General features: G+C 41.2%; 1 protein-coding gene across 2 annotated transcripts; it reads right to left on the bottom strand.

Annotated features, from left to right (window-relative positions):
- Nucleotides 1–798: 798 nt before the first annotated feature.
- On the bottom strand, nucleotides 799–23,537 carry ar (androgen receptor). 2 transcript variants are annotated; one of them, XM_080482785.1, is made up of 9 exons: nucleotides 23,293–23,426; nucleotides 22,206–23,210; nucleotides 18,387–18,538; nucleotides 17,585–17,701; nucleotides 12,199–12,477; nucleotides 8,636–8,780; nucleotides 3,843–3,973; nucleotides 3,604–3,755; nucleotides 799–3,057 (listed from the first exon to the last, which is right to left on the bottom strand). In XM_080482785.1, the coding sequence occupies exons 2-9, from the start codon at nucleotides 23,117–23,119 to the stop codon at nucleotides 2,899–2,901; spliced, it is 2,049 nt and encodes a 682-aa protein (XP_080338911.1). In that variant the 5' UTR covers nucleotides 23,120–23,210; nucleotides 23,293–23,426; the 3' UTR covers nucleotides 799–2,898. The 2 variants fall into 2 exon arrangements, with proteins under 2 accessions (XP_080338911.1, XP_080338910.1); XM_080482784.1 differs by having other exon boundaries at nucleotides 22,206–23,537.
- Between the last annotated feature and the right edge of the window lie 2,084 nt (nucleotides 23,538–25,621).

The following is a 25,621-nucleotide window of genomic DNA, read 5'->3' as shown; positions in this document are numbered from 1 at the left end:
GTCTGGTTTTTTTTTTATTAAATTTTTTTTATAAAAACTGATAGTTTCAGTTCCACAAATTAATACTATGCAGCTCAACTATCTGGGATCAGTTATCTTCAAGGCATTCCAGTTTATTTTTTTTGTTTTTTTTCTGGTCCTTTTCCTTAAAGTTTTGGCAGAACAGATCAAGGACTTTTCACGCTCAACACATGAGGGCTGTCCACTTCACTTGGCTTTCATTTGGTAATAATTTGTTGACTGGTTGGTCCATGATTATGTCTTTATCTAGGATTTCCTGGCACACTTGTTCTAGTTTACATTCATGGTTTGTCTGGATAAGGTGCCATCCTTTCCTCTTTGTGTCCGTCCCGCTGCTCACAGCATGGCGTCCTGATGGCTGGGTTTTCCACTGGTGATGGTGGCGGACGTGCAAAGAGCTTTGCCTCCTCTACATCATGTCTTTTTTTAAATTTTTTAAAAATATTATTATTCTTCAAGTGCAAATCTTTCACATCCGTTACTTTTTGCCAAACTCACGATTGTGACATCATAAAGTCAAAAATTTATACTGTCCAAAAGGCACTGTATTTACACAGACAGAGCTGGGCATGCACAAAAGTACACAGGTGCGTTTGGGAAAACGTTCAGTCCACCATGAATTCAAGTCTTTACGAAACACTGATCAAGAGCTAACTCCCGTAGCATTTGGAAAAGATTGGCAAATCATACTCATTTATAATTAAAGTCAAAATCTGATATTAAGGCTGTGCCACAGAAGAACAAATCTCTACGTTTTTTTATTTCAATATTTTTTTTGCTTCATGTCAGCAGAAGTTCAACCTCTACATTATTATAGCTCAAAGTTTTGAAAAACAATCCCCAGACTGCAGCTCTAGGGAAAAGCTGGAAAGTGACAGTTGCATGCATTGTGATCTGTGTAGGTGTGCGATCTGAGTCAAACAACGTTACGGTGCTAAATTACATTAGAGTGACGTTACAAGAATGGACGTGATGAATGATATCGTTATGATTAAAATCCACGGGGTGAGGTTCTGGTTGTGTGACTGCTACCACACACATGATCGGCACCGTTTTCCTCCGACGGGGCGAGAAGCTTTCACCTTGTTGTGCATTTTAAATCCTCCATTCAACTTGCCAGTGCATTGTGATTTCACACAGTCGACATTCTATACTTGTGTAACATCGCACAACAATTGGCATCTTCAACCACCTCAACAGTTATATTTACAACGGGGACAACATCGGTGATAAGAAACATGTTGCATAAGGCGGAGGTCTGCAACCATCAAATGAACATCACCAAGAGCCCCAAAACTAACTTCAAACTTCGCCTTGGCTGGATAAAGCAGTATGGAAGATGGATGGAAACCAGAACAGGACGCATGCCGCATCCGAGAATGTTGAAAAATGACATTTGCTTCCTGCCTCTTTTTCCGTTTTAGATATTCCATCATGAGCATTTTTTTTGTTTGCTAATTTCTCTCCACTCATCAAAGGCGCAGGTGAACCAGCAGCAGCGGCCGTGGGAGCAAACTGAGGCCTCTCGTGTTCGTGATGAGCTGACTGAGGGCTGGCGGTCAGAAACTCTGCATTATTCACCAGCAGTAGGAGGCAGCTGGGCGGCATAGTAGGAACTGTTGTGTATTTTAGTTGCTGAATTACTGAAACAAACTATTATCCACGAGTCACATCTTTCACCTTGACCAACTGGCTGCTGTGTAACAAAATAACAAATACAAGCGCGCAGTGATACTTGCATGTAGTTTGATGAAGCCGCAGGGAGCAAGAGAGACGCTCTAAAACCACGGGTTGCAGACCCCTGCTACATGTGGTATTGCCAATAAAGTATTTAATGATTACAATTCCATATCAGTAGCCAGCGCTGTCACGACTCAGCGATTTCTCTATCCAGCTGTAGTTTGTTCGATTTATCAGCACTTTGCCGTCGGCCGGCACTTTCTGACACTGAAACGCGCTGTCGTCACGCTCCTCACAACAGAAGGAAAAAACTCCACAATCAACTGACTAAAATAATAATTTCATCTGGCAGAACACAGGCGTTTCTGGACTCCAGCTCTTCTCAAACAATTAGTTAGTGTTGGGGTATGATTTAGGTGTCATGTCACCATGTAGTCTGGGTGCTTTGCAAAGGGCGAATGAAACGCTGGAGGGCAGGGCTGCTTTGTGTGTTTTGCTACAAACTCATGACGTGTTGATCCTCATCGAGTGCGTGTGATACTCCTGTCAAACAGCCACACTAAGACAAACTACCCCCTAAACGCATAACAAGTTGTATTTATCCCTCTGAGGTTCATGAACATAAATAACAGATGCACTGGAGGCATCCATAAAAACTTTTTTAGTTTTCTTTTTCTTTTAAAGCTGATTTTCATACAAAGAATTTATTTACTTCTATAATGAAATTTTTATTTGGTCTTGGAGCCATTTCCTGTTATTGAGATTTAAATTTATGGTGTTAAAGTGGGTAATTAAGGTCACATGCATATTGGAAGATCCTGACCCTGGTACTACTAGATTTCTGTGATCATGATTCACAGACTCACTGTTTGGCAGCATCTGTAAGCCATCTGAAAACACAAACGCTCCCCTTCAGAATCATTTCAACGACAGGTGATGCCTTATAACTCAGCAGAGAAAAGCTTTTAACAGTTTGAAGAAACATAAATCTCAATTGCGGTCAAAAAGAACCAAAAAAAAAATAAAAATAGAAATCAATGAAAAAAAGATTACAGGACAGTGAAAAAGCAATTCGACTAAAGAAGTGAGGAAACAGTTCAAAGCCTTTGTTTAAGTTTATGGAGGCAGCAAGGATGAGTCATTTTCATCGGAAAAAAACAAAATAAACTAAAAACAGGAAACAAAAACGACAACCTTCTACTTGTGGAACAAGATTGGTTTAGCCAGACCCGCCAGGATCTTTGGTACATGTACAGAGATTATTTCTCCGATCATCTCTGGAAAGCTGACTTTCGTGTGGAGCGACTGAGCCTGGACAAAGAGGTCAAATGTAAACTGGTGGAGCTTCTTCACTGTCTGAAACACAAGAAGACAAAGATGTGTTACATCATTTGAATGAAATTTCCTACTAGCAGGGTTTTGACAGAAACTCAGGAAATATGAGTCATGAAAACATAGGGTATACACATGGCGCAGCCGGTCTGAAAACAGGTGGCCTGGATTAGAAAAAAAACCCTCAGCATCTAAAATTTGTCCATTTGGATTTTATTTTCACCCTGAAGAGCAGCTATTAGTTTATTAAAGTATCAGATTCTCCTTACGTTATTGTGACTCAATTGTCTTTATTCAATTTTTTTTCACAGCCTATCAAAAACACACTAGCGCCTTTAGTATAATTGCCAAGAAATGTTTCTGTGTGATGTAATTACAACTCTTGCTTTCCAGTCTTTTTCCAATCTGTCAGACTTGGTGAACTGCACATGCTCACATACCCTGAGCTTCAGGAACTTTAACAGCGGAATCAAGGTCCGATCCTTCCATTGTGTTTGTGGGCGCGATTATGTGAACGCAGCGACAGCGAACTGGAGAGAGATTGTTAAAAAAAAAAACAGCGAATCTCACCATCTGCAGAGAGTCCAGGAGCCGCGTGAGCTGGTAAAACCTCTGAGAACAGTTGGCCGTCATTTGATAGTTGATGACGCGGTCCAGTTCGTTGATGTAGGTGAGACGCAGCTCGTCGAAGTACTTCTGACTCTTCAGGCCTTCGACGGGAACTGGTTGGAAAAGCAGTGAAAAACCGAGACGCTCAGTCGATGCATAATCAACTTCCGGGACACGGCTGCACACAGGAAAGTACTTACGGATGCTGAAAAGGAGCAGGGCCTTCATACAGAGGAACTCCTCCTGGGTGATCTGCAGCAGCACAAACTCCTGGGAAAGATGTCTCATCCGCAAGCAGTGCTCATACATCGTGGAAATGTGCATCCGAGTTCTGCAGACAGAGAAAGGTCAGGGTGAGAGGTGTGAACTAATGGGGACGTTCAAATCACAGGAGGTGACGGATAAATTGCTTTACGCCGCCGTCGTTTATTCTGTAATAAATGACTAGTGAAGAATAAAGAATGTCAGAGGTTAAATCCATATCTATCACCGCGGTAACAGGGACACCGGCGCTGAATGAGATTATAACAATAGAGATTTCTGCTGTGTCATCTTCGATATCTCGGGGCAAGGTATTAAAAATACACAACTCTGTTATAGTGGAAACCCACTGCCTATCTTTGTTTAAAGTTCATGATAAGATCCAGATGGATATTTAATGTTCACTTCGAGCGAGCGGTGGGTGAACAAGAGACATTGTCATCAAAGTTTGCCATCTATTCCAACGCAAACTCATTCTGCCTTTAATATGAATCAGGGAATAGATGGTTTGTAACATATTCATTCTTATTCTGTGAAGATGAAGGTGAAATGAAGCACATTTCAGGAATTAGAATAGAAATGTCACCAAAAGACCTGAAAATGGAGGGAAAAAGAGGCACCAAATAGAGCTGGATGTTCTCTGGAAATGAATGCAGGGCTTCCGATATGTGATTGTATCAACGTATAATACGCACGGACCAGTGTATAATCCTGCTCCTGCACAGTTTCCAAATAAACTGAAGAGATGGGCAGGGAGCAGCACTGTAAGTGCAATTTTCGTCCTGATTGATCATGTTTCAGACACTGAAGAAACTCTAGACACTAAAGCACAGAAGCCAAACAGACCCGTGTACACCTGAAACAACCAACCAGTCGGCCAAGTTAAAATAAAGATCTGAGTTGGGAAATATGCTCATTGACATTCCTATTTGCAGTAAGATAAGATTGTAGGAATCTGAAACACAGTGGATGTTAGAAAGTCATTTGAGAACTATTGGAGAACTCTTCCCCCGGCACGCCTTTACTTTTTGATTTTTCAGCCCAAATCAGTGTATATAGAAGTTTAAATGCAGGGTAGTGCGACCATTTATCTTCATTGGAAGACACTGTTTTTGGAACTAAAAGTAATGTGATGAGGACAGATTAAAACTATGAAATGGAGCACTGTGTAAAACAATGAGTGATACATGAGACAATGTGAAGGCAAAATACAGTCTTTATATAAAGTAATTTGTTTAGCTTTGAGAATGATAATCAAGTTATCATCTTGACATGAGACACGGGGTGCTCAGCAATGAGCTTTAAACTGCAGTTTAAAGTGGGAAAAGACATGTGTGAATGTTACAGGCTGGCCTCATGCTGCAGAAACTCTATATTTGGCATTTTTAGTCTAAAGGCGAGCAAAGCTGTCTGGCTGTTTTAGGCGTATCCTCTATTTGCTGCACAGATATGAAACATTAATAGAAACTTGTGCGGAAAATATTTCCCAAAACACTTCTCAAAAGGTCAGGTACACTAGCAGCTGAACATGTCATGTAACCCCTGCATCTGAATATATTCCCCACTGACTGTCCTGCTGATAACTTCAGTCAATATCCACTCCCCTGGTTCTTTTTTTTTTTTTTTTTAACCCATTAAACCAGAGGAGTCTGGGTCCGATGATTGTGCTGGTGTTTAAAGAAGCTGAGGTACAGTATATAAGAACACCTCCACTCTTGGTGAAAAAAAAGCCCATATTTTTCAGTCAATCCTTAATTCCCCCTCCAATTACGACGAGTGTACTCCGGGTTTTTAACCACTTTTAAAGCACAGACTTGAATTGGGAGGAGACGGTAAGCAGCAAATTTAGGAGATGACAAGGAGCACTTCAGTCCATTAACGCTTTCTGCCCACATTTCTTTCCGTTATCTTAGATTATCCACATTTCTTGCTTATACGGTCTCCAACCAGCCCCAGTTTAGTCTTCAAAAGCCGAGCTGCTGCGCCACACCTGGAAAAACAACCAAGTAAATTGGCCTACATCATGATATCTCTGGTTTGCAATAATTTGAAATCGGGTTGTAGATAAAATAACCCAAAAAGGAAAAAAGTCGTAATTCAATTAGTGCAGTAGTATTTTCTGACATTCAAATGACACTTTAGGGATCCTATTAAAATTAAAATAATCTTTTCAACAACTGGTGCATCTCACAAAAGTTTCACGGAAAAGTCTGATATGTTTTGGCAGTTTTTTGGACTTTCTTGATTTTAATATTGATGATTATATGTTTCTCACAATATTGAAACGTGTCATCGCGAATTTGAGAAAAGATATTAAGAATCGACACCACAAATCTCTCAATTAGGCACGTTGCACATTAGCACTTTCCCGGGAAAGACTGCTGACTTGACAGCTGTCCGGAAGACATCCAATAACACCCTGCACACAGAGGACAAGCCACAGAAGATGATTGCTGAAAGGGCTGGCTGCTCAGAGGGCTGCATTAAAGCAGAATCATGGAAAGTCGACTGGAAAGGCAGAGTGTGGTAGGAAAAGATGCACAAGCAACATGGACCACACTTTCAATTTATAACACGTTCAAGTCTGTGTGCGTTTGCTGCGAAACAAGTCCTGAATGCATGGAAACGCCACGGTCTCTGTTAAATAATAAAGTTTGATTATTAGTCAAATATTAACATCTGAAGAGGGAACTAATAATCGATTAATATGTTAAGTCTGCTATTTCAGATGTTGAGTTGTGTTAGTGTATTCTAGAGCAGTGGTCTTCAAAGTGCGGAGACGGGTCTCCCCTGGTGGGTGGGGGGGGGGGGGGGGGGGGGGGGTTGGGGTCACTACACTTGAGGGGGGGATATATATTTCAGGATTTGGGAAGATGCCGTTTTGCCTTTTCCCAACATCATTTGTTTTCTTTTGATTTGTAAGAGAGACAGTAAGAAATCAGTGGAGGATAAAACTATCACTTTGTGAACAACACACAATTCCCTAATAGAATTCATTGTAGTGGAGTGTAAGTTTTAGAGTGAAACTATAAGTTGAAGTTAAAAAAATCTACATAAAGACTTACCAGATGCAGGTATTAAAAAAAAAAAAAAAAAAAAAACATCTGACGAGTTTTTTTCATGTTTAATTTCCTATGGATCTAACTACTGTTAACAAAAAAATATCTTAGAATGTTAAAAACATTAAGAAGGAAAGCGGCGAGTTGAGGGGGGGGTCACCAGGCGGTTCAAGCTCCCCGAGGGGACGGCTCATCCTCCCACACTTCTACACTTCTCGACAAATACTTTGTTTTTTACTTAATTCACTTCACTTAATCATCGCATTTCCCAACAAATGGCTGCCTGGATAGTTCAAAGGAGTAGTTAAAACAAATGTTAAAAAACATTTATTCAGTGAAAGTTTGCAGAGCACAAATGGCTCTTTTCAGCAAGACCTTTCTCAAAAAAAAAACCTAAAAACTGCACAATTGCACTCATCACAACCGAATGTGGAATGGAACATGAACAGATGTTTCCCAAATCAACATACAAGTTTCTTGGCTTCTCAAAAAGCTGCTCATAATCATAAGTCTGTTCTGTCATCAAGGAAACTCCACATAGATCATTACTCGAGGGCTTAAAGCCTCCGAAAGATCCCGGTCCTCCAACCCTGTGAAATCAATGCATTTTGATATCAGAAGACTGGTGGAAGTGGAAAGACCAACATCTGGCGGTGCGTGACGCCTGTTCGACTGTCAGCACCTTCCGACATCAAATATGCACAAAGAACCGATTCCCGGAGGTGGACGGTACCGTCGACGGTGAGCCTGCAGCCGCCTACTTGTTGCGTGTCGGCGCTGGCGGCGACACGTTTAGCATTGAGGCGATACCGCAGATTTGAATTGCTTCGGACAAATGTAAATTCTTTGTTGAATATTTTGCACACGGCTGTGCTTGTCATCGTGCTCCCATCACACACTAGAACTTTCCTATCAGCTTATCATGTCCATTAGCCTGCCATTGTTCTGAGCAGAAAGAAACTCCATCAGGTCCACTGAGAAACTTTCAATAAAAAGAATTTAATAAATGCGTACTTTTTTAAAAAATGCTTTTTCAGTCAGAAATTGATTCATTATCCCAGCTCCTAAAATATGATTAAATATTCAAATATATTCTGCGGGATTATAACATCCCGTGTCCTATATATATTCAGATCACATAGATATTATCAGGAACTAACACTTGATTTACATTGCCTCCTCGCACATATTCACAGTAGTAAACATTTAATAGAAATAAACAAGTGTTCAGTGGTTGTAGCCATCCCCCACTCACACGCAGACAGACCCCCCTCATTGTCTGAAATATTCATATTCAGATCTGAGTCAGGCTTCACTCTGCCGGGCCGCGAGAGTCTGAATGCCGAAAAATGTTCCCCTGCTTTAATTTCACCGTAACAAAAGAACACCTAAGGAGGAAATTGGACGAACAAGGTCCTAAAAAGCCTGCAACCATCTCTACTTTACATTTTTATTTTTTTTTTTAATTCTGGGTATGTCTTTGTGTTTGTGCAATAAGAGGGAGGCAAATGAGAGAAAGATGGAGTGAGATAGAGATGAAGAGAAATAAAAGCACCAGCTTGCTCACTTGGGGTGATCTCTAAATATAATGAGGAGCACAGCACGCCGGTCACCCCCTAATGAAATCCTTTTAGTGAGCATAATTGAATTTAAGAACTCAGAGGTGTACATACTCGTTGAACACGAGGTCCGGGGCAAAGTAAAGCATCCTGCCGTTGGCGTTCTTATAGGACCTCCATCCCAGTGCAAACACCATCACTCCCATCCATGAATGTTGAATGACAGTCATCTGGTCGTCCACATGGAGATTTCTAAAACCTGGGCACAGAGATTTGGAAACATAAAGTATGACACATTTTGTACTCGTGGAAGAATAAATTATCTTTCATTTTCCCGTTAACGTATTTCGGGATTGTGTTCACTCAATATCCATGAAATCAGACTGAGGGAAAACAAATTAGGTATTGTGGAAGATCTTTAACTTGTAAAGTTCGCAATGTTGAATTTTTTCATCATGCGTCTACGTCATCACTTAATGATGTCAAGAAGTTGCATGGCTGCTCTGAATAGCTATGCAGACGATAGTCTCAATATTCTTGCAGCTGAAAACATGAACAGAATAATCACCAATTCATTCTTGTTGCCAGACAAATGCAGGCATTTTGAGGCAGAACGGATAACAGGAATAGAGCGAGGGAAACGTGAAATAAACCCCCAAGAAACAGACTTCCTCCCACTGAGACCCGGGCTGCGTAGGACGGGCTGCGTCCTCCCACTGGCCAGCCTGTTTCAGAGTGCCGGCAGGCCAGGAAATAATCCAATGACTGAATTGATGAAAGGACGGAATGATGTGGCGCAGTGGCCGAGCGAGCCACCAACGGCAACTCTTCCACAAACTTAAATACAAATCGAAACTTTTCTCAAAAGATCCCCGAAAAAAACAGAAAATGACCGAAGTAGAAGAAGAACTTTCTGTTTTGCACCTTTTGTTTTTTTTAAAATATCGTTAATAACTTCCTCCATCAATATGTTCAGATCAAATGTTAGGTGCTGGTGGGAGCTCAGCGCTCCTCCTCAATTGCTCTGTGGTAGACATAAAATAAGGAGACAAATTCTAGTGAAAAGAGGGAAGCAACAAATCAGGATCTGGAAGGAGCAATAACACAATGACAGAGAGCAAAATAAAGTGTGGTGCAGCGGTGCAGGTTTATTGCAATTCAGTATTTAAGTCTTTGTAGTATCATTCACGGGAAACTTGGCCACAGAATCTATTTATTCTTTTTATTTAAACAAAACCACCAGGCAATAAGCAAGACAACTCAGAGTTGCAGAACAGGTTCCCACCTTGATATATCTGCTTTATAATCGCACTAGATACAAATATTTTCCTCTTGGTGACCCAGAAAGAAAACACGCAGTCGTTTGCACTGTAAAGTGAGTTGATATAAAAGTGACACACACCGATGACAATTGTTATAAACCTCTGCTGCAGCAGTGCAGAAGAAAGCACAAAACACTCACTTTAATGACACGTTGCTGCTCTGTACTTCTGCTGGTATTGATTTTCAGATTTCATGAGTTGTTTGTGAAGCCGTTGGAGGGTCTCACACCAGACTGTTTGTACGACACGCTTGCAGTGTGCGAACCGGAGCTGGCCCCCCGGTCCGCGCGGAGCTTTCATGCTCCAAGCTGGCCAAACAGCCTGCTGGGAGATGCTCAAACAAGCACAACCCCAGTTCAGTTTTTTCCAGCCTTGCTGTTTGAAAACACGTCTTCATGGCCATTATTTAAAATGTATTTATTTTACTGTGTCTTATCTTCTTAAATACTCTTGGGGTTTCTTTATTTTTCTTCCCATCAGTGAGTGTTTGTGTCACACTGTTTTCTTTATCAGCAGCTTGTTGGTTTTACGTGGAGCACTCTCAAAGGCACTCACCTGAATGAATGCTGCTTTGCCTGATCCCGTTTAGGCAGACATGTTTTTTTAAGTAACCTGAGCTCAGAGGACAATACTGATAACTCGTCACAGCCATTTCTGTGTTGGATTTAGATTTCAATCCTTTGATCCACGGAATCCGCAACTTAATACTCCGCCAAACATGCAAAACCATCATTCAATCTTGTTCCATTCATTCATTTATTTGCTGGACGTACACCGGTGAGAAGAGAATAACTGAATGTGTGTTTGCAGGTGAAGTGACATTTTCCTAGGTGAGAAGAGATTTGAAAAAAAAAAGCTCTCACAGCTTGTGTCAAAGGCTTAATCGCTTACATTATGGGAAAATATGTTGACATCAAAAAGCATTTGAAGTCTAGTTTGGACAAGTGAGCTTAATTCTTTTTTTTTAATGTTTAATCATAGTGACCGAAGCCATTGCCATATCACAATGTGTGTTGTCGGTGTATTGATCATGCCTGGAGGTCGCAGTGCGATGCTTCATCCTATATTAATGTAAGAACCACACATGGCTTCACTCCATTCTAAACAGCTACAGCGCAGCAGATTCATCCCATTTATTCTATAATCTGACATATTTAACCAGTTTCAGCAAACATTTGTCATAAATTAACTTAGGCTTACAGTAATTGATTGAACAAATGGAGTCTGCAATTTGTGCAGTTTTTTTTTACTCATTACAATATTTCCCTTGTTTGTCCAGTGCCTTAGTGATTACATCTGTGATATTTCTCTGAAAATGGCATCTGTTTTAGGACTGAGTGCCTAATTTTAATTTCACTAATTTGTTGGAAATGTGCGGACTGCAACAAAACAAATGAATAAATATTTCTGATGGAGTGGGCACAGTCATTTAAATGTGATTAACTGATCACGTGGGCGGCTTTATACAGTGCAAATGGCAATATTTTGTCATTTCATTCATTTGCATGACTAGTCTTTACATTTCCACACATTAATGATGGTGAATTCAGTAAATTATACTCAAGACATGATTTTTTATTTATTTTATTTTTTTAATTGGGCTGCAAAATAATTGGTTTCAACGTATGATTTTGACAAGAGAGATAATATCTGGCTGATTTCTCGTCTTAAGACGGAGTGCTATCTTAATGAAATCATTGTTTTTGTAAACTTTTCAATTCGGCTTCAATCTGTGCAACAAATCATCAAACTTGCTACATGTTTTTACAATCTGAAACTAACAGTGACACAGTTTTAGGTACACGGTCCAGCATATATGATGAAAGAGCTGCTTGAAAGTTTGGACATGAAGGTCTTCGTATTGCCAATTAGACAGTTGTGATTATTTTCCCCTGCTTTTTGCCCTCGGTTCTTTAGAGCATTGATTCGGTTTGATCTCATCAACACGCATAACAGGCCGACATTTTTATTGAAAGCGCTCCAAGAAAGTCGAGAAGTTTCTTGTTCTGCGGCAAACGGCTGACAAGCAGTCACTTGCTTATAAGCAGAAGTGAACCCAGAAAGGTTGACAACTCCCCTGAGAAGTCGAACGTGAGCAAACAGAACTGAAAAAGCGAACTTAAATTCATATGGAAAACGTAATTGTATGCTGATTCACGCACTCTGTCTGATAAATGTGTAAATGAGCAGCTCTTTGTTATCAACTTAAGGGGAACAATATGTAAGTGCAGCTTTTTATTACTAGTTTCTGCCCCAGTCAGCTGGTCAAAGCGCAGGTTTCGGAGCGATTCTCCCCTGTCCTCGAGAGCATTGGATTGATGTCACAGATTGGCACTGCTTCAATAAGTCACCTACCTGGCAATCCTTTGGCCCATTTGACCACCTTGACCAGTTGTCTCTCTCCCAGCTCGTTGAGGCTGGTGAGCAGCGACGCAGCCGAGTCTGGAAGACCACAGTCGTGCCCGGCGTTGACCACCTCCGGCTCGATGGACTCCAGGATGTTGAGGAAGGCGAGCTGGGAGGTGAAGTGGAGGCCCGACTTGGGTGAGATGTTGTTGATCACCTCCACTGGTTCCTGCACTGAATGCTCCTCTTCTGGATTTTTCTGCTGTCCGATCTTCTTTAGTTTACGTGCTACAAACAAGAGCAATCCATTGTAAAAATTAATTTTGGTAATATAGTATTTTTTTATCAACAATATAACAGTGAGGAGAAATTCAGTGGTTTAATCCTCACGGTGTATGGCTAACTAACGCTGCTTAAACAGATTAATGTATTTGTGGGTGATTTGAAGACCTGAATGATGATTTTGTCTGGTAATCCTGTTTTAATCCATTCAGAATAATCGTGGGATGTGAACTGAACTATAATGTGATGATACCATTTAGAAAAAAACAAAACAACTGATGAACAATAAATGAGGAGAAATTACAAATAAGACAACTGGGACAAAAACACACTGACTGTTTAAGTCATTTGAACAGAAAGAGAGAAAAAATACTGTCAGCAAAATCTACAACTACTGAGCTGTGAATTAATGCGATCCTACTTTTCAAATCATCTGTCAGACATGTTTCATGCTGCAACCGCGGGTATTAAGTAAACTTCTTAAAGAAATATCAATTTTACTCAACAATACTCAATACTGACCTACTAATAGCTTTAAAGATATTGAATCATATTCCATTTGCAAGAAAACTCTCTGAACAGATGAGCCTCGTCTGATGGAAAAGCCTGCCGTCACAGAGCGTTAGTCCTCACTGGGTGATGTGGGAGCTGAGATTATTTTCTTTCCTTTGCATTTTCAGCTATCTGAAAAGACATCTATCACCAAATCCGTAAACCACTCCTATTTAGTTGATATTTCTGATTCTTGATGTCAAAAATGAGTGTAGATTTGTATTCAGAACAACCTAAATCAACCAAAACTGTACGTTTGTTTTTGGTTTTATAAATCTGGGTCTGAATCAGTTTTCTTTCCCTCATAAATGCCGGGATTCCTGCGGCAGCTGCTCCATATGGCAACCTCCACTTAGAGGCTAAATTGGAGCAAGACCCTCGATTTGGTGGAGTAGTCTGTCATGTATAGGAAGCAGCATTGCAATCAAATTGGAGTAATTGTATTCTGCCAAGCAGCTGCCAAATACATTCCTCTTAAACAGACAGGTTTAAGATGGGCAATCATTCACTTCACTCAATCACAGGCTGTTCCGCTCTTCAGCTCGGCCTGTTATTTCAGAATGACAGCTGTGCAGGCCGGTGAGTGACACAAAATACAAACGGTGACAATGTGCCGAGCGCACTGAAGAACAGACACTTCTGCTGTTTAGGCTATTTCAAAGTGCAACCAGACCTCAAATTTGGCCTAATTTCATGCTCCCATTCATAAACAATTAAATGTGCCGTAGGTTTGGGAAGGAAAAACAAAACATCCAAATATTCTAAACGTGAGGCAACATATCATTTCTTTAATCCATTTTTAGTGCTGTTGACTGACAGTAAAAGTAAATGTTAATCACTGTGCAGTCAGTCTCCTCTCACAGCTCCTCTAAATGTCTCATTAAAACTGTCGCCCGGCTCTTCAGTTCAGTTTGATAAATATTGAATTGCCAGTTTTAGGCACGACTTAAGACCCTCTCAAAAGTAACAGGGTTGAGAGAAAATTGCAGATTGTACAAGGCGGATAATTTGTAAGTCTCACATTCCCATTTCTGATCCGATAACAAATATTTCAAGTGAAAGTGGTTCATTAAAAATTCCTTCGGGAGATTCTCACACGGCGGCACAGGCAGGCATCTGCTCTCTGCCGAGTGCAGTGTAAATAGGTTGGGTTGAACTAACCTCAAGATCTCAATAGTTGAGCCGAAGCCAATGTAAACACACAGAGATGCCAAAAAGAGGGATTCAAGCAAGACCGTATCACACTCATCGATTGACTCCAAGGAGAGAAATGAATTAGTCGAGATGTTGTCGAGAGTCTGTATTAGGAGCTGGTAAAGGCTGATCAAGAGAGGGAGTTTTGGTGCCAGTTTTTTAATTTTTAATTTTTTTTTTGTTTCCATCTAAGACTGACCTCAAGTGAACAAGCTGCAGACTGTAACAAGCCCAGTCGCTTTTAAATCAAACTGCAATTTGTGAAATTTATTGTCCATTTTGAGCTCAATAAACTTGTATTTGTGGTTTACTTTCTTCCATGTCAATTTCATCATCATCGTTTTCATTACCATCTTTAACATATTTGTCTTGATAGCTTTAAAAAAACAAACAAAATACAAAAAGCATGTGCACAAGGGTCAGTTTTGCTTTTTTTCTCCCTCTTGAAAAGGTTTGAGTAATGTGAGATTTTGTAAGACCAGCTTGGCGCTCACTCTCATTTCGAGGTTGTGTGAGTCATTGCAGCATTATTTCACTGATGTAAACTGTGTTTCTAAAAGGGTCAGCAGGTGCAGCAAAAGAAGCAGAAAATGCCGGATCAAACCCAACATATCACTTGTCAGATTCACATCTTACTGACCTTATTACTTGTTCCCAGGCCACATAAACAGACAACATTCCCTCAAAAAAAAAAAAAAAGTCTATGTTTGAGTCCTATCTGTGTTTGTATTGTATGAAGGCGTTTACACTAGAACACTCTATGAAAAGAACATCATAACATTACGCCCTAACCCTAACCCAACACGGTAAATATGGATAAATAGGCCACAACAGACCAATAAACTTAAAGATGTCAGCGTGATTGTGGAGAATGATTCAGTTAGAGTATCAAAATGATGTTGTGATTGCTGATATTATGGTGCCAATGTGGTTTAATTGCATTACAAGCATCCGCTTTTCATACTGGTGACGTGTCATGACCTCTACAAAATAGCATGCACTACTAACTGGCATGTACATGCTTGTAATAAAACTTTGGTTGGGCAAATTCTGGTATTTCTTATTTAAACAATCCACCTTTTAATAGTAAAAAAACCAAAACTATCACAACTTAAATCAGTATGATCTGCACATGTAATCTAATACACAGCCCTGTTGTAAGATATTTTTTTTACTCTGAAAAAGATCAGCTGCTCAGTTTATTGACATTTTTCTCTTAAATGACAAGTTAATCAAGCCAAAGCAAGCTCTCTTGAGCTATTGAAAAGGATATATAATAAGTCTCTCACTACTTTGCACTCAACCGAGAAGAGGTGGAGAAACAGAGTAAAGCAATCATCACTTGCAGCTCATCATGTTTATTCTTTTCACTTTCTTTGAGTTCTGTGGTTTTGTGTCGGCGCTGTAATACGACACACAACCCGAGTGTAAAGAGACTCATAAAGAAAACATCTTTAAATAGTTTGAGCTCTTTTCCATTAACAGCAGGTAAAAATATTGCGTTTCTTTTCAGACCTGAGGATCCTGAGAGCCCCCACTTGGCCTGGGAACACTAACTTCTCCATTAAAAAAAAACGTTTCAGCAAGTTGGTAGGGAAAATAGGTTTGGCAGCAGCCTCGAGCTTGATGCATAAGTCTTCTAATGTCATAATAAACTTCTGGGACCCATGCTCTGTAATTATAGTAATGAGCATTAGCTGCTTTTCTGACATCAAATGCAGAATAAACTATTAACCGGGCTTTATATGCAATGTGGAACTTTCAGCTTTGCACTCGCTGTCTTTATAACTGCGTGCCTCTGTGCATGTGCGTGTGAACAGTTATTTATTTATCATAGTAATACAGTTAATCTTGTCAGAGGGTGTTTGCCTGGCCAAACCAGAATCACCCACAGCCACTTTTCACCCAAAAGCTGGAGGAAAGCGGTGGCTTGTGTAAATCATTAACTTTAAAAGGTTCAACTCTCGTTTCCTGGCTGTGAGACGGTAGCCACTGTAAATTTCTGACAGACAGTTCACGCATCCATGTTCAATAAAACCAGGTGGTTGAAGTCTTCAACTGTCAAAGATTTTCTTTTTTCTTTTTTAGCATGATAAATCCACAAAGTGCTTTTCCCAGAAGAAGTGAAAAAGTGCGGATGCGCAGGGAGCTTCCTTCAGGATCTCGCAGAAGTTAAACTGCTATCATGGTTTGGCGAAAAGCAAGCCGGGCTGCTTGGCTTCTGTTTGCTGGTGTAATTAACATTCCTGAAATAATACAGAATTCAAATGACTAAAAATCAAACCCCCGAGCAATAAAAGGAGCTGTGCTTTAGTCTTGAACTGATCCCAAACACAACTGAAAACAAGAGTCAGAGGTTTTATAGCTTCTTTTCAGACCTCACTGACTGCAATAATTGAAACAAACAGCAGATTTGTTCTCATTTTCTCATATAATCTAATGGACAGGAGCAGAGATTTATTAGTAATCGTGTAACAAACCTATCAAAATACAATTAATCCAATTACAAGTCTCCTTAACCATTTCATGGCTTAGCTTGAAGTATTTTGAGTAAAAACCAACCAGGATAATAGGACCAAATATCTAATTTTTCTACTTCCACTTCCACAAATTATTGCCCTAAATTTTCCAGTGAGATGTCGGGAGTGAATTACACGTCTGTGATGAGAACATAAGTGAAAGGATCTTTTTAGCCACAACTAGAAAAGGTGTGCCTTTTTACTCACAATCACAGCATTAGATCACATTTTCCCTCCATGGGTTTGTCAGTGACTGGTGGCAAAATTACCAGCATGTCTGCTGCTTTAATTCACATGTCTCATGTCAGCTTTGTGCTTCCAGCACAATTTTCACCGTTAACAGAATGAGAAAATGGAAGAGAGTGAAAATTGAACACAAGACTAAAATTAGTCCACTACATGTCAATCTTTACAGCCTAATATGACGAGCACGTCTGGGTGACAGTAAGGAGAAGTGAATGGAAGAGGTCTAAATTGCATGGCAGCTCAGTCAGGGGCTTGATTATCAGTAACATCCCCTATTGTGATGATGCTGCAATTGAAGAGAGCCAGCTACTGTAAGATGTGCAGAGTAGAGAGAATAAAGTACTTGGTCTTGGAAAACCATTAATAGTTTCACTTTTCGGACTTTACTTTTTTCTGTAGTGCGCTTTGTCCATTTAACAAGTCACGTATGGTGTTTGTTCGAGGCCATGCTGCAGCTGCACATGTACACATATGTATTAAAGGCATATTCGTATTGTGACACACCAGACGCTGTGAAATGCAGCCGATGCTAATATGCGTATGCAAAATGTTGCTGTGTCGTCACAATCAGAAGCACAATGTAGTACTTAAATCCAACCCACCTCCGAGAGTCATTCCAGCTTCAAAACACTTCTTCAGACGACACGAGGGGCAATTCTTCCTTCTTAGCTTATCAATGGTGCAGTCATTTTTGCTTGCACACAGATATCTCTGTTTGCCTGCATGAGAAACAGAGAAACTACATTTTAACGGCGTGACCGTGAAAATAATTCCGACTGAAACGCGAGAAGAATCGTGAATACTGCCGTTAGTGAGTGTCGACTGTGGCGACAGGGTCTCCAAAAAGTGTCACTGTGTGCAGAGAAAAAACGGCGAGGAGCTCCAGAGAGGAGAGGGGAGGATTGAGGTGTACCGAACTCAGCACCTTTAAAACGGGGGTGTTTTACAGATTTTCCACGCCTACCAGCTGCTATTTCCCACAATGTTTTGTCTAAAAACCAAGGCGTATTATTTAGATGACTTCCTAATGTTTCTCACAAAATGGCTCACAACTGTTGGGATCCATAAACAATAAAACCAGAACGCTTCTCATGCTAGTTGGATGCTTATCCTTTTAAATATCTGGTGAGACTTTATATGAAGTCTGCATCCGACATAACTGTTATGATTTTGCAGACGACATAAAATGATTTCAGTTCTAAAAATGTAAAAAAAATTAAATAAATTCATCGTTTTTTCCTGCACTTTCTTTTTTTTCTAAATCACGATCTATAATCAAAAATCTGGATTTTATTTACTTCATCTGCAGCCCACTCCAAATGTTTCTCTGCAAGTCCCTCGGGGGGACTATCCCCCACCTCACACCCCCCACACACTTTGGAAAACCACGACTTTAAACGTTACCTTCTGCAGCTCTTTTGAAGAAAACTTTGCAGCTGCCACAGGTGAGAGCGCCGTAATGGCAGCCGGACGCCTCGTCTGAACAGATGAGACACGTCCTCTGCGGGGGGAAGAAGAACTCCATGGGAAACACATGCTCTCTAGCAGCTTCAAACCTGCAACCAAACACAGGAAAGTTGACTTAGAGGAATCATAAACAGATCTAGAATGTGTGAGGGGTTACAAATACTGGCATTTGATTGTTTACAACTGTGGAGCTCATTTCCATCAGCAGTGTCTCTTGGATTGCTTCAGCTTGGACGTGCCAGACGATCATCTTTTTTTATTACTTTTGCAATCATTTCTTATAGCTGATTTGTGGAAAGCAATGCCTCAAACGCATCCAACCACAGGAAAACCTTAATGTACATTTCACCAAGACTCTAACCACAGTATTTACTATCAAATCTTCGCTGTAGTGCTGTAGTTCCTCTGTGTTGTTTGAGGAAGGCAGAGTAGGGCAATTTGGTGTGGGAAAGACTGAGGTGCCAACTCTGTGGCCAGGGGTTGGAGGGGGTGGGAGGGGGTGGGGTCAGCTGGTTCAGCTGCAGCCTTGAACACACAGAGATTGGAGACGATTCAGACATAACGAGTGACACACGGCTCAAGATATCAAGGTTTGGTTGTAAAAGAGACAAGGATGAAGTTTAAAGTGGGGAGTCTCCAACTGTAACCTGATTCATTTTAAGGACATTATGACAGAATGTAGTCAGAGGAACTGGATTTTACCGAACGAGTATTTCCCTGTGCAATTCAATTAAAAAAGAAGAAAAAAGGAAAGAAAAGCTTATCACAGCCCGGGTGGTTCACAGTGTAAATTAGACTCATTTCGCACACTGCCATGCAGACTGTAATTAGACTACTGTAAAACTTGAAAAACTGTCAGGCCGTGATTAAAATGAGACGGCAGGTTAAACAGTGAGGGCTGAGAAAATAAAAAATGTGATAGAGAATTCTTTTGGCAACCTGGGATCCATTGACAGCAAGTGTGATCTGTATGCCGTTTGCTCCGAAGGCATACACCGACAAAAGGTGGCTATAAATCATAAGCAACTGACAGAATGGAAGGTGTGGATTGATTAAATTGGCAAGTAATATGTTTACAGCGAAGATTCTTTTTTTGTTTAGCACACATTCCTAAAACACTGATTCATTTGATCTATAATTGTATACAGCCGAGCTGCCTTGGCTTGCAGACATCGTAATGGGATGACTGACGAGGAAGACATCAACCACAATAAATAAAGTCATTTTTTTATTCTGAAAACTGGAAGCCAGGAATATTTTAGACATATCTATAAAATTCAGTGAGAAAAGTGATGAACACCGGCATTTCATTTGTATGGGAAGCAGCCAGATAGAGAGCATGATGTCTGACTCTTCAAGAAACACAAAAATGTGGAGTTGATTCAGTGTTGGGGGGGGGGGGGGGGGAGGCGGGGCGGGGTATATAATTTGTGTCATTCATTGTTTTCATTTATCGACTGATCATCTCAATTAGCTGAACTGAACTGGGTTTGCATTCAGTCAAGTGTATATAACAGTGTCATTTATGTAGGAAAATGTCAAAATACAAACCCACTGACCGATCTCTCAGGATATTTTCCAAAAGAGAGGTCCAAAAAAAAAAAAGAAAAAAAGAAAAAAAAAGCTTGCCGTATCTGCCCGAATAACTAGAAGTCTTGTCTTTTAGCGTCTGTTGTTATGATTCCCGTCCCCACTCACACAGAACATGGCCACAGTATCAACTGTGGTAAATATGTGTGGTGTATCAAAGACAAAACAGTCCTCTGACCTGGAAGTCTGTCAGGTTACAAGCATGCAGATGTGAATTTGGCTCACGGAGCTGTACAGAAGGAAACACAACACGTCTTTTTTTTTTTTTTTTTAATGTTTGTTGAATTTATAATAAGGGATGCTTTTATAACTACTTTTCAGCATGCATGGTTTGAAATGATTTCCTAAATGATCACCTTTAAGCTTGGCAGGACAAACCGATTTGCCTGAACAACTTTGATACTTGTTTACTCACAAAACTGCACCATATCATTTTGAAGGGATCCACCATACTTCAAAATAAACAGGATACACAGACAAGGCTGAATTCTTTGCAGAAAGACACATACTCACAAACACTTTCCCACACAGCCCCTCCTGTGTTCACTGGATTGTAATCTAACTACACACCATATAAGCGAGACGGACCTGCTTTAAGACCTCAAATATGAGTCCGTCCTACGTTTCTTGCGGTTTTCAACAGTCAAAACATTGAGTAAATTCAAAGCACTGTAAACCAAAACCAGCGTGTGTGCGACCTCTTGCCATTTGGCACAGCATTCTTGGGCTTCTTTTCTCCTTGTTTTTTATTATTTATTAATTTTTTTAACATTCAAAGCAGATGAAGTTAGATCATTGCTGGGCAGAGTACGCTCCTGTACCTCCTCTGAGCTGTGATGGGAAGATGAGCAGCTGGTTTCACTGTCCTCACATTCAGGAACATCTCGGACTTCCCTACGTTCATGTTTGTGCTTTCGACATTCACTGTACATACGCAGTTATGTAGAGTCTTTGTGTGCCGAGCCCCGATGTGAGGCAGCTTTCTTAATCATTCACCCCAGTGAACTCACACGCACTTCCAAAAAGGCCTCAAATGACCTCAGCTGCATGACACTTCTGTCTGCGGCACACTCAACAACTCGTGCATCGTCTGTCAGCGCTTCCACACGAGTTGTTTTTATTCCTCAAGGCCAAAACTTGCATTTCAGAGAACAAACAAATGTAACTTAAATTGAGTTTATAGTCATTAAAAAAAAAAAAAAAGCAGAACCAGACCATGCAAAAAAAAAAAAAACAACATTTAAAATCAGAAACACAAATTACCTCATAATGTGTAAAGATGTCACAGGAACACATAAATTCTTCCACTTTCAAAGGCTGTATTTCTCTACAGTGGATTCAGTCTGTGCAGTCACACTGACCTTTTTGTCAAATTACTTTTTTTCTGTGATCCTTTTTAAACTTGGTATACTCAGGAGAAGTTTATTGAACAACACGCATGTGTCATTCATTCAATATATATATTAGCTAAAGAGAACGCCATGAAAGAAAATGTTAGTTTCATGCAGGACAAATAAATTTAATTGAAGCTTTTGACAGATAATCTTATTGTAATATTTTACAAATGAATGCTGGGTGTATTTTTTATATTCATTACTTATAAAGAACCTTTATCAAAAAAATTTAAATAGTGAAACTTAAGTCAGCTTCAAGTAACTAAATATTTCCATTGCATTTACATAAAATGCAAAGTTTGAAATCATGCGTTCACAGAAGAAATTACGGACGATTTTTCTCCTTTTCCATTTTTCCACTACTTGGATCGTAATTGAACAGACAACTGTGGAATGAATGTTTCCAGCGTAGTTCCAAAAAACATCACGACCACAAATAGCTGTCACCAAATGCTGGGCTCATGTCGAAATTGAATGTAAACAAGTGTAATGATGTTGGCAACTTTATTATGAAGTCTTGCAATTTGTTAACATGTGCTGCGGGTGGATTCAGTCCCAGAAACACACTGAAGACGATATTTGGGATCAGACGAGTCAGACTTTAAATACGAGGCTCATTTTACCATTTTATTTGCTCATATTCGTAACGAGGCAGAAGAAGCTCAGTCTGAAGCATTTCACTTTTTAAAATTGCATTCTCATTTACCCACTATTTCTCTCTTTTTTTCGTGTGATATATTCTTCTAGTTGTTATTCCTCAGTTATTACTCACCTCGTGTCGTTGTAGGCGACGTCCAGCCATTCACCCACTTCACTCTTGATGTAGCCAGAGTTGTGATAATGGGGCCTCAGCATCCCACCAGGGTACCACTGCTCAGGACGCACCACGCTCCTCTCGTAGGGATTACATATAAACGCAGCGTTTGACCCGTTGCCGTGCGCATTGACGCACTGCTTCGACCCCCAGAACTGTTGCGAGTTGTACTTGTCGGCGACGTTGCAGTTGCTGCCCCACAAAACCCCCGCGGAGTCACTGTCCTCACACTTCAGTTTGAGGCTGTACCCTTGTGGCTGGTAGCCGCCGGACCCGTTCTCCTCGGGCGGGTTGTAGGTTGCGCACGGCCTGTCCGCAGCCCGGTGCGCAAAGTGCGACGGTAAGCTGTCCGGAGCGTAGGAGCATGAGGCGGCGCGCGCGAGCTCCAGGTGCTCGGTGTCTTTGGGAGCCGCGTCCTCTGCCTCGCACAGCGCGAAGCCCCGCGCGCCGCCGCCGACTGGGGTCCCGGTGGAGGTGAGCTGGTGGAAGGGCGCGGGGGTCTCCGAACTTTTGAACATGCCGACGAGTTGGCTGCGCGTCGGCCGCTCCTCCCGGTCGGGACACCTGTAGGACTCGGCGGCTGGGGGCACCGGGACACCGGGACAGCTCGGCGGCAAGGCGTCCATCCCGAAATAATACTCTCCGCGCATTAGGTCACTAGTCAGCCGCGGGGGGAGCGCGGCGTCCACGTCGCCGGTGTCCCCGGACTCCATGGCCAGACCCAGAGACACGGACACGGCTTTGCACAGCTCCCGGGCTGTCTCCGAGATTGTGGCGCAGGCAGAAAACGAGCGACTGTCGCCCACACTGCACTCTGCGTTTGACAACTCCTCGTGAGGAGCGGCGGCTGTCTGACAGCACTGCTTCTCCATGTCACAGGCGGTGGGATTCACGCGCCCGGATCCGTAAATGTTGGCATGGTCGTACTCCGCCAGTCTGCCGGTGCTGCTCCCCGTCAGGTTCCTGGAGAAAAAGACCTGAGTTTCCTCAGTTTTCAGCGCCATACCGGGAGCGCTCGCAACGTCGCCTGCCTGTATTTTCTTACCCTCTGGCCAAATATTCCTACAAGATAACTGTTGGTTAGTTTGGCTCATCTCCCGGAAAGTGTTTACTTGGCCAGAAGACCGGACTTTGCGCGACACAAGTCTTCGCAGGTAATTGTTGCCGCTCAGCCCAACTCTCACGTTGTGAAATAGGCGTCGGGAGGCTAAAGGTCCTAGGAGAGCTGCAGGAGTCACAAACTCCTCCTAAACAGAGATGTTGAGAGTCAGAGGCGCTCAGGTTCAATATGAACTCAACTCAGGAAGGCACTTCTGTGTCCGTCAACTATCCCCCCTCAAAAAAAAAAATAGAAATAAAAAAAACTAAACAGGACGAGGAGTGATTCATTTCTGAAATTTAATAATAAAGTATTTTTTGTTGTTTTTTTTTCTTCTTTTTTTTTTTTGCACAAAAATGTCAAGTGGTTTCACCATGAAACAAAACCCCTCATTATGCTGTTCTGCATCAGACTTACATGTGTGTAGCACATTTCGAGTGTCACGGTATTACAGGGTGATTTCCACTGCCTATTTATTTATTCATTCATTTATTTATTTATTTATTTATGTATTTATTTGAAGACGTCCCACCCCCACCCCCCATTTCAAATCAATTTCATGCATAGTGACCTAAAGCAGTAAACATAGGGCTCCGGGACCAAGACTGGTATGACAGAGGCTTCGATCAGGCATTGTGCCTGCTGGAGTCCGCAAAATTGATCAACAATTGGCATTAATGCTTATAATATTGTTCAAAACGGTTTTGTTTTTTTTAGTGCTGATATTTTAACTGAAGATTTTGTGAAAATGTAATAAATTGAATATAAACTCTTGATAATATATTCATATCCTTTTGCAGTAAAACAATGAAAAAACATTTGGAGTTATCTAAAGAATGATCATCGAAAGGTTATTATGTTATTTTCCTCCCTATTAAAGATCAATTTGGGTTCAATGTAGCTGCAGAAGTGAACTTGTGACCCAAAGGTCACTGCTTTTTGGATCCTTCTGCCCACATGTCACCACTGTGGCTCCCAGTCCCTCAACCCCCAACTGCTCAGGTTGCATAAGAAAAGAGCATCAGGTGTAAAACCTGTGCCAAACCAAATACCCAGATCACGTGACCTGCTCTGACTGAGGAGCCATGAGCAGCTGAACCACATTTCCAGTCCCCTCTTGTGTAGTTTAGTCACCTACATGTAACTGAAACCAGCCAGACCTGGCAGGTACATTGTCTGTTTCTCCTCCATTTTAACCCCGAGCCAATTTGATATCCAACGCTGAGCATTTACCAGGACTTGATTTGAACTGTGCGAACAACCTCTCCATGCTAAGCCCTCAATCCCCTGAAATCCTGGTTACGTCCCTGCCCTTAACACCCAACCCAGCATTGGAAAAAGAGCTATATATTTACCTCCAGCCTGTCTCAGAATTACAAAGTAACTTATACAAGCCATCAGTGCAAGTTGCGATGAAATTTCACTGCAAGACGCAACGCCGTCTGTCTAACAAAGCGCTATACGGTTGGGGGAGGGTGCAGAGGGGGCATTTGAAACACTGATTTCCCCTGAGTGGTTTTAAGTCCACCTTCCACGGTAAAAATGCTGTTCTGTTGTCACTTTGGTTGTTACTTTTAAATGTTTGACCTTCACTATGCAAATGATGCATGCTTAGAGTTTGACACGAGGGGTTTGGGGGAGTCTGTGCTCACCTGAAGAGTTAAGAGCGTATGCAAGCATAAATCTGTTGATATCACAGCTGTCATGGAAACCAGCCAAAATCCAATAAGACAAAAAAATCTAATCAGGGACAAATATTTATTCAAAGCATGTGTGAAAATGGTCTTCAAAAGAAATCTGCACTGTCAAGGTATGACATGATGAAGCCATCGCTTCTTCGCTGGTATACGATGACACCGAAATTGCTTCATTAAATTAAAAGGAAAAGGAAAAAAAAAAATATCTGTATTCTGGATGCCTTCTTCATATTTTCTCAAAATTGGGTCTCAGTTGGAATTTAAAATGATATTCTCTGTTTTCTAACGTTGGGGATGTGTAAGCTAATGGACCTGATCTGACTTTAAGAGCGAATGAGAAACCAGAATTCATGACCACGTCCGAATGCTGTGACCTCCCACTAAACCCCGCAGCCTAAATGAAATAATACATTGTGAGTATAAGTGCGACACCTGCCTCAACCACAGGTGCAGTTATTACTTCTAAGAATGTTCATCTTGCTTGTCGCTGCATTTTTCAGACACCGAAAACCACCGAGGCACTCTTCCACCCCACAGTGTGTTTCATCCTGTGTGTATTAACACTGAAGGTGTGCAGC

The sequence above is a fragment of the Lipophrys pholis genome (assembly GCF_963383615.2).
Source record: "Lipophrys pholis genome assembly, chromosome: 16".
NCBI lineage: Eukaryota > Metazoa > Chordata > Actinopteri > Blenniiformes > Blenniidae > Lipophrys > Lipophrys pholis.
This window is presented reverse-complemented; position numbering and strand designations above follow the sequence as displayed.

Excerpts from the sequence above, each read along its gene's own strand:
- ar (XM_080482784.1), bottom strand. The coding sequence starts at position 23,341 with ATGAGCCAAACTAACCAACAGTTATCTTGTAGGAATATTTGGCCAGAG. Across the intron at positions 12,478-17,584 it reads AGCTGGAATGACTCTCGGAG|CACGTAAACTAAAGAAGATC; the intron begins GTGGGTTGGATT and ends TCTTGTTTGTAG. Across the intron at positions 3,974-8,635 it reads CCGGACCTCGTGTTCAACGA|AACTCGGATGCACATTTCCA; the intron begins GTATGTACACCT and ends CTCTGTCTGCAG.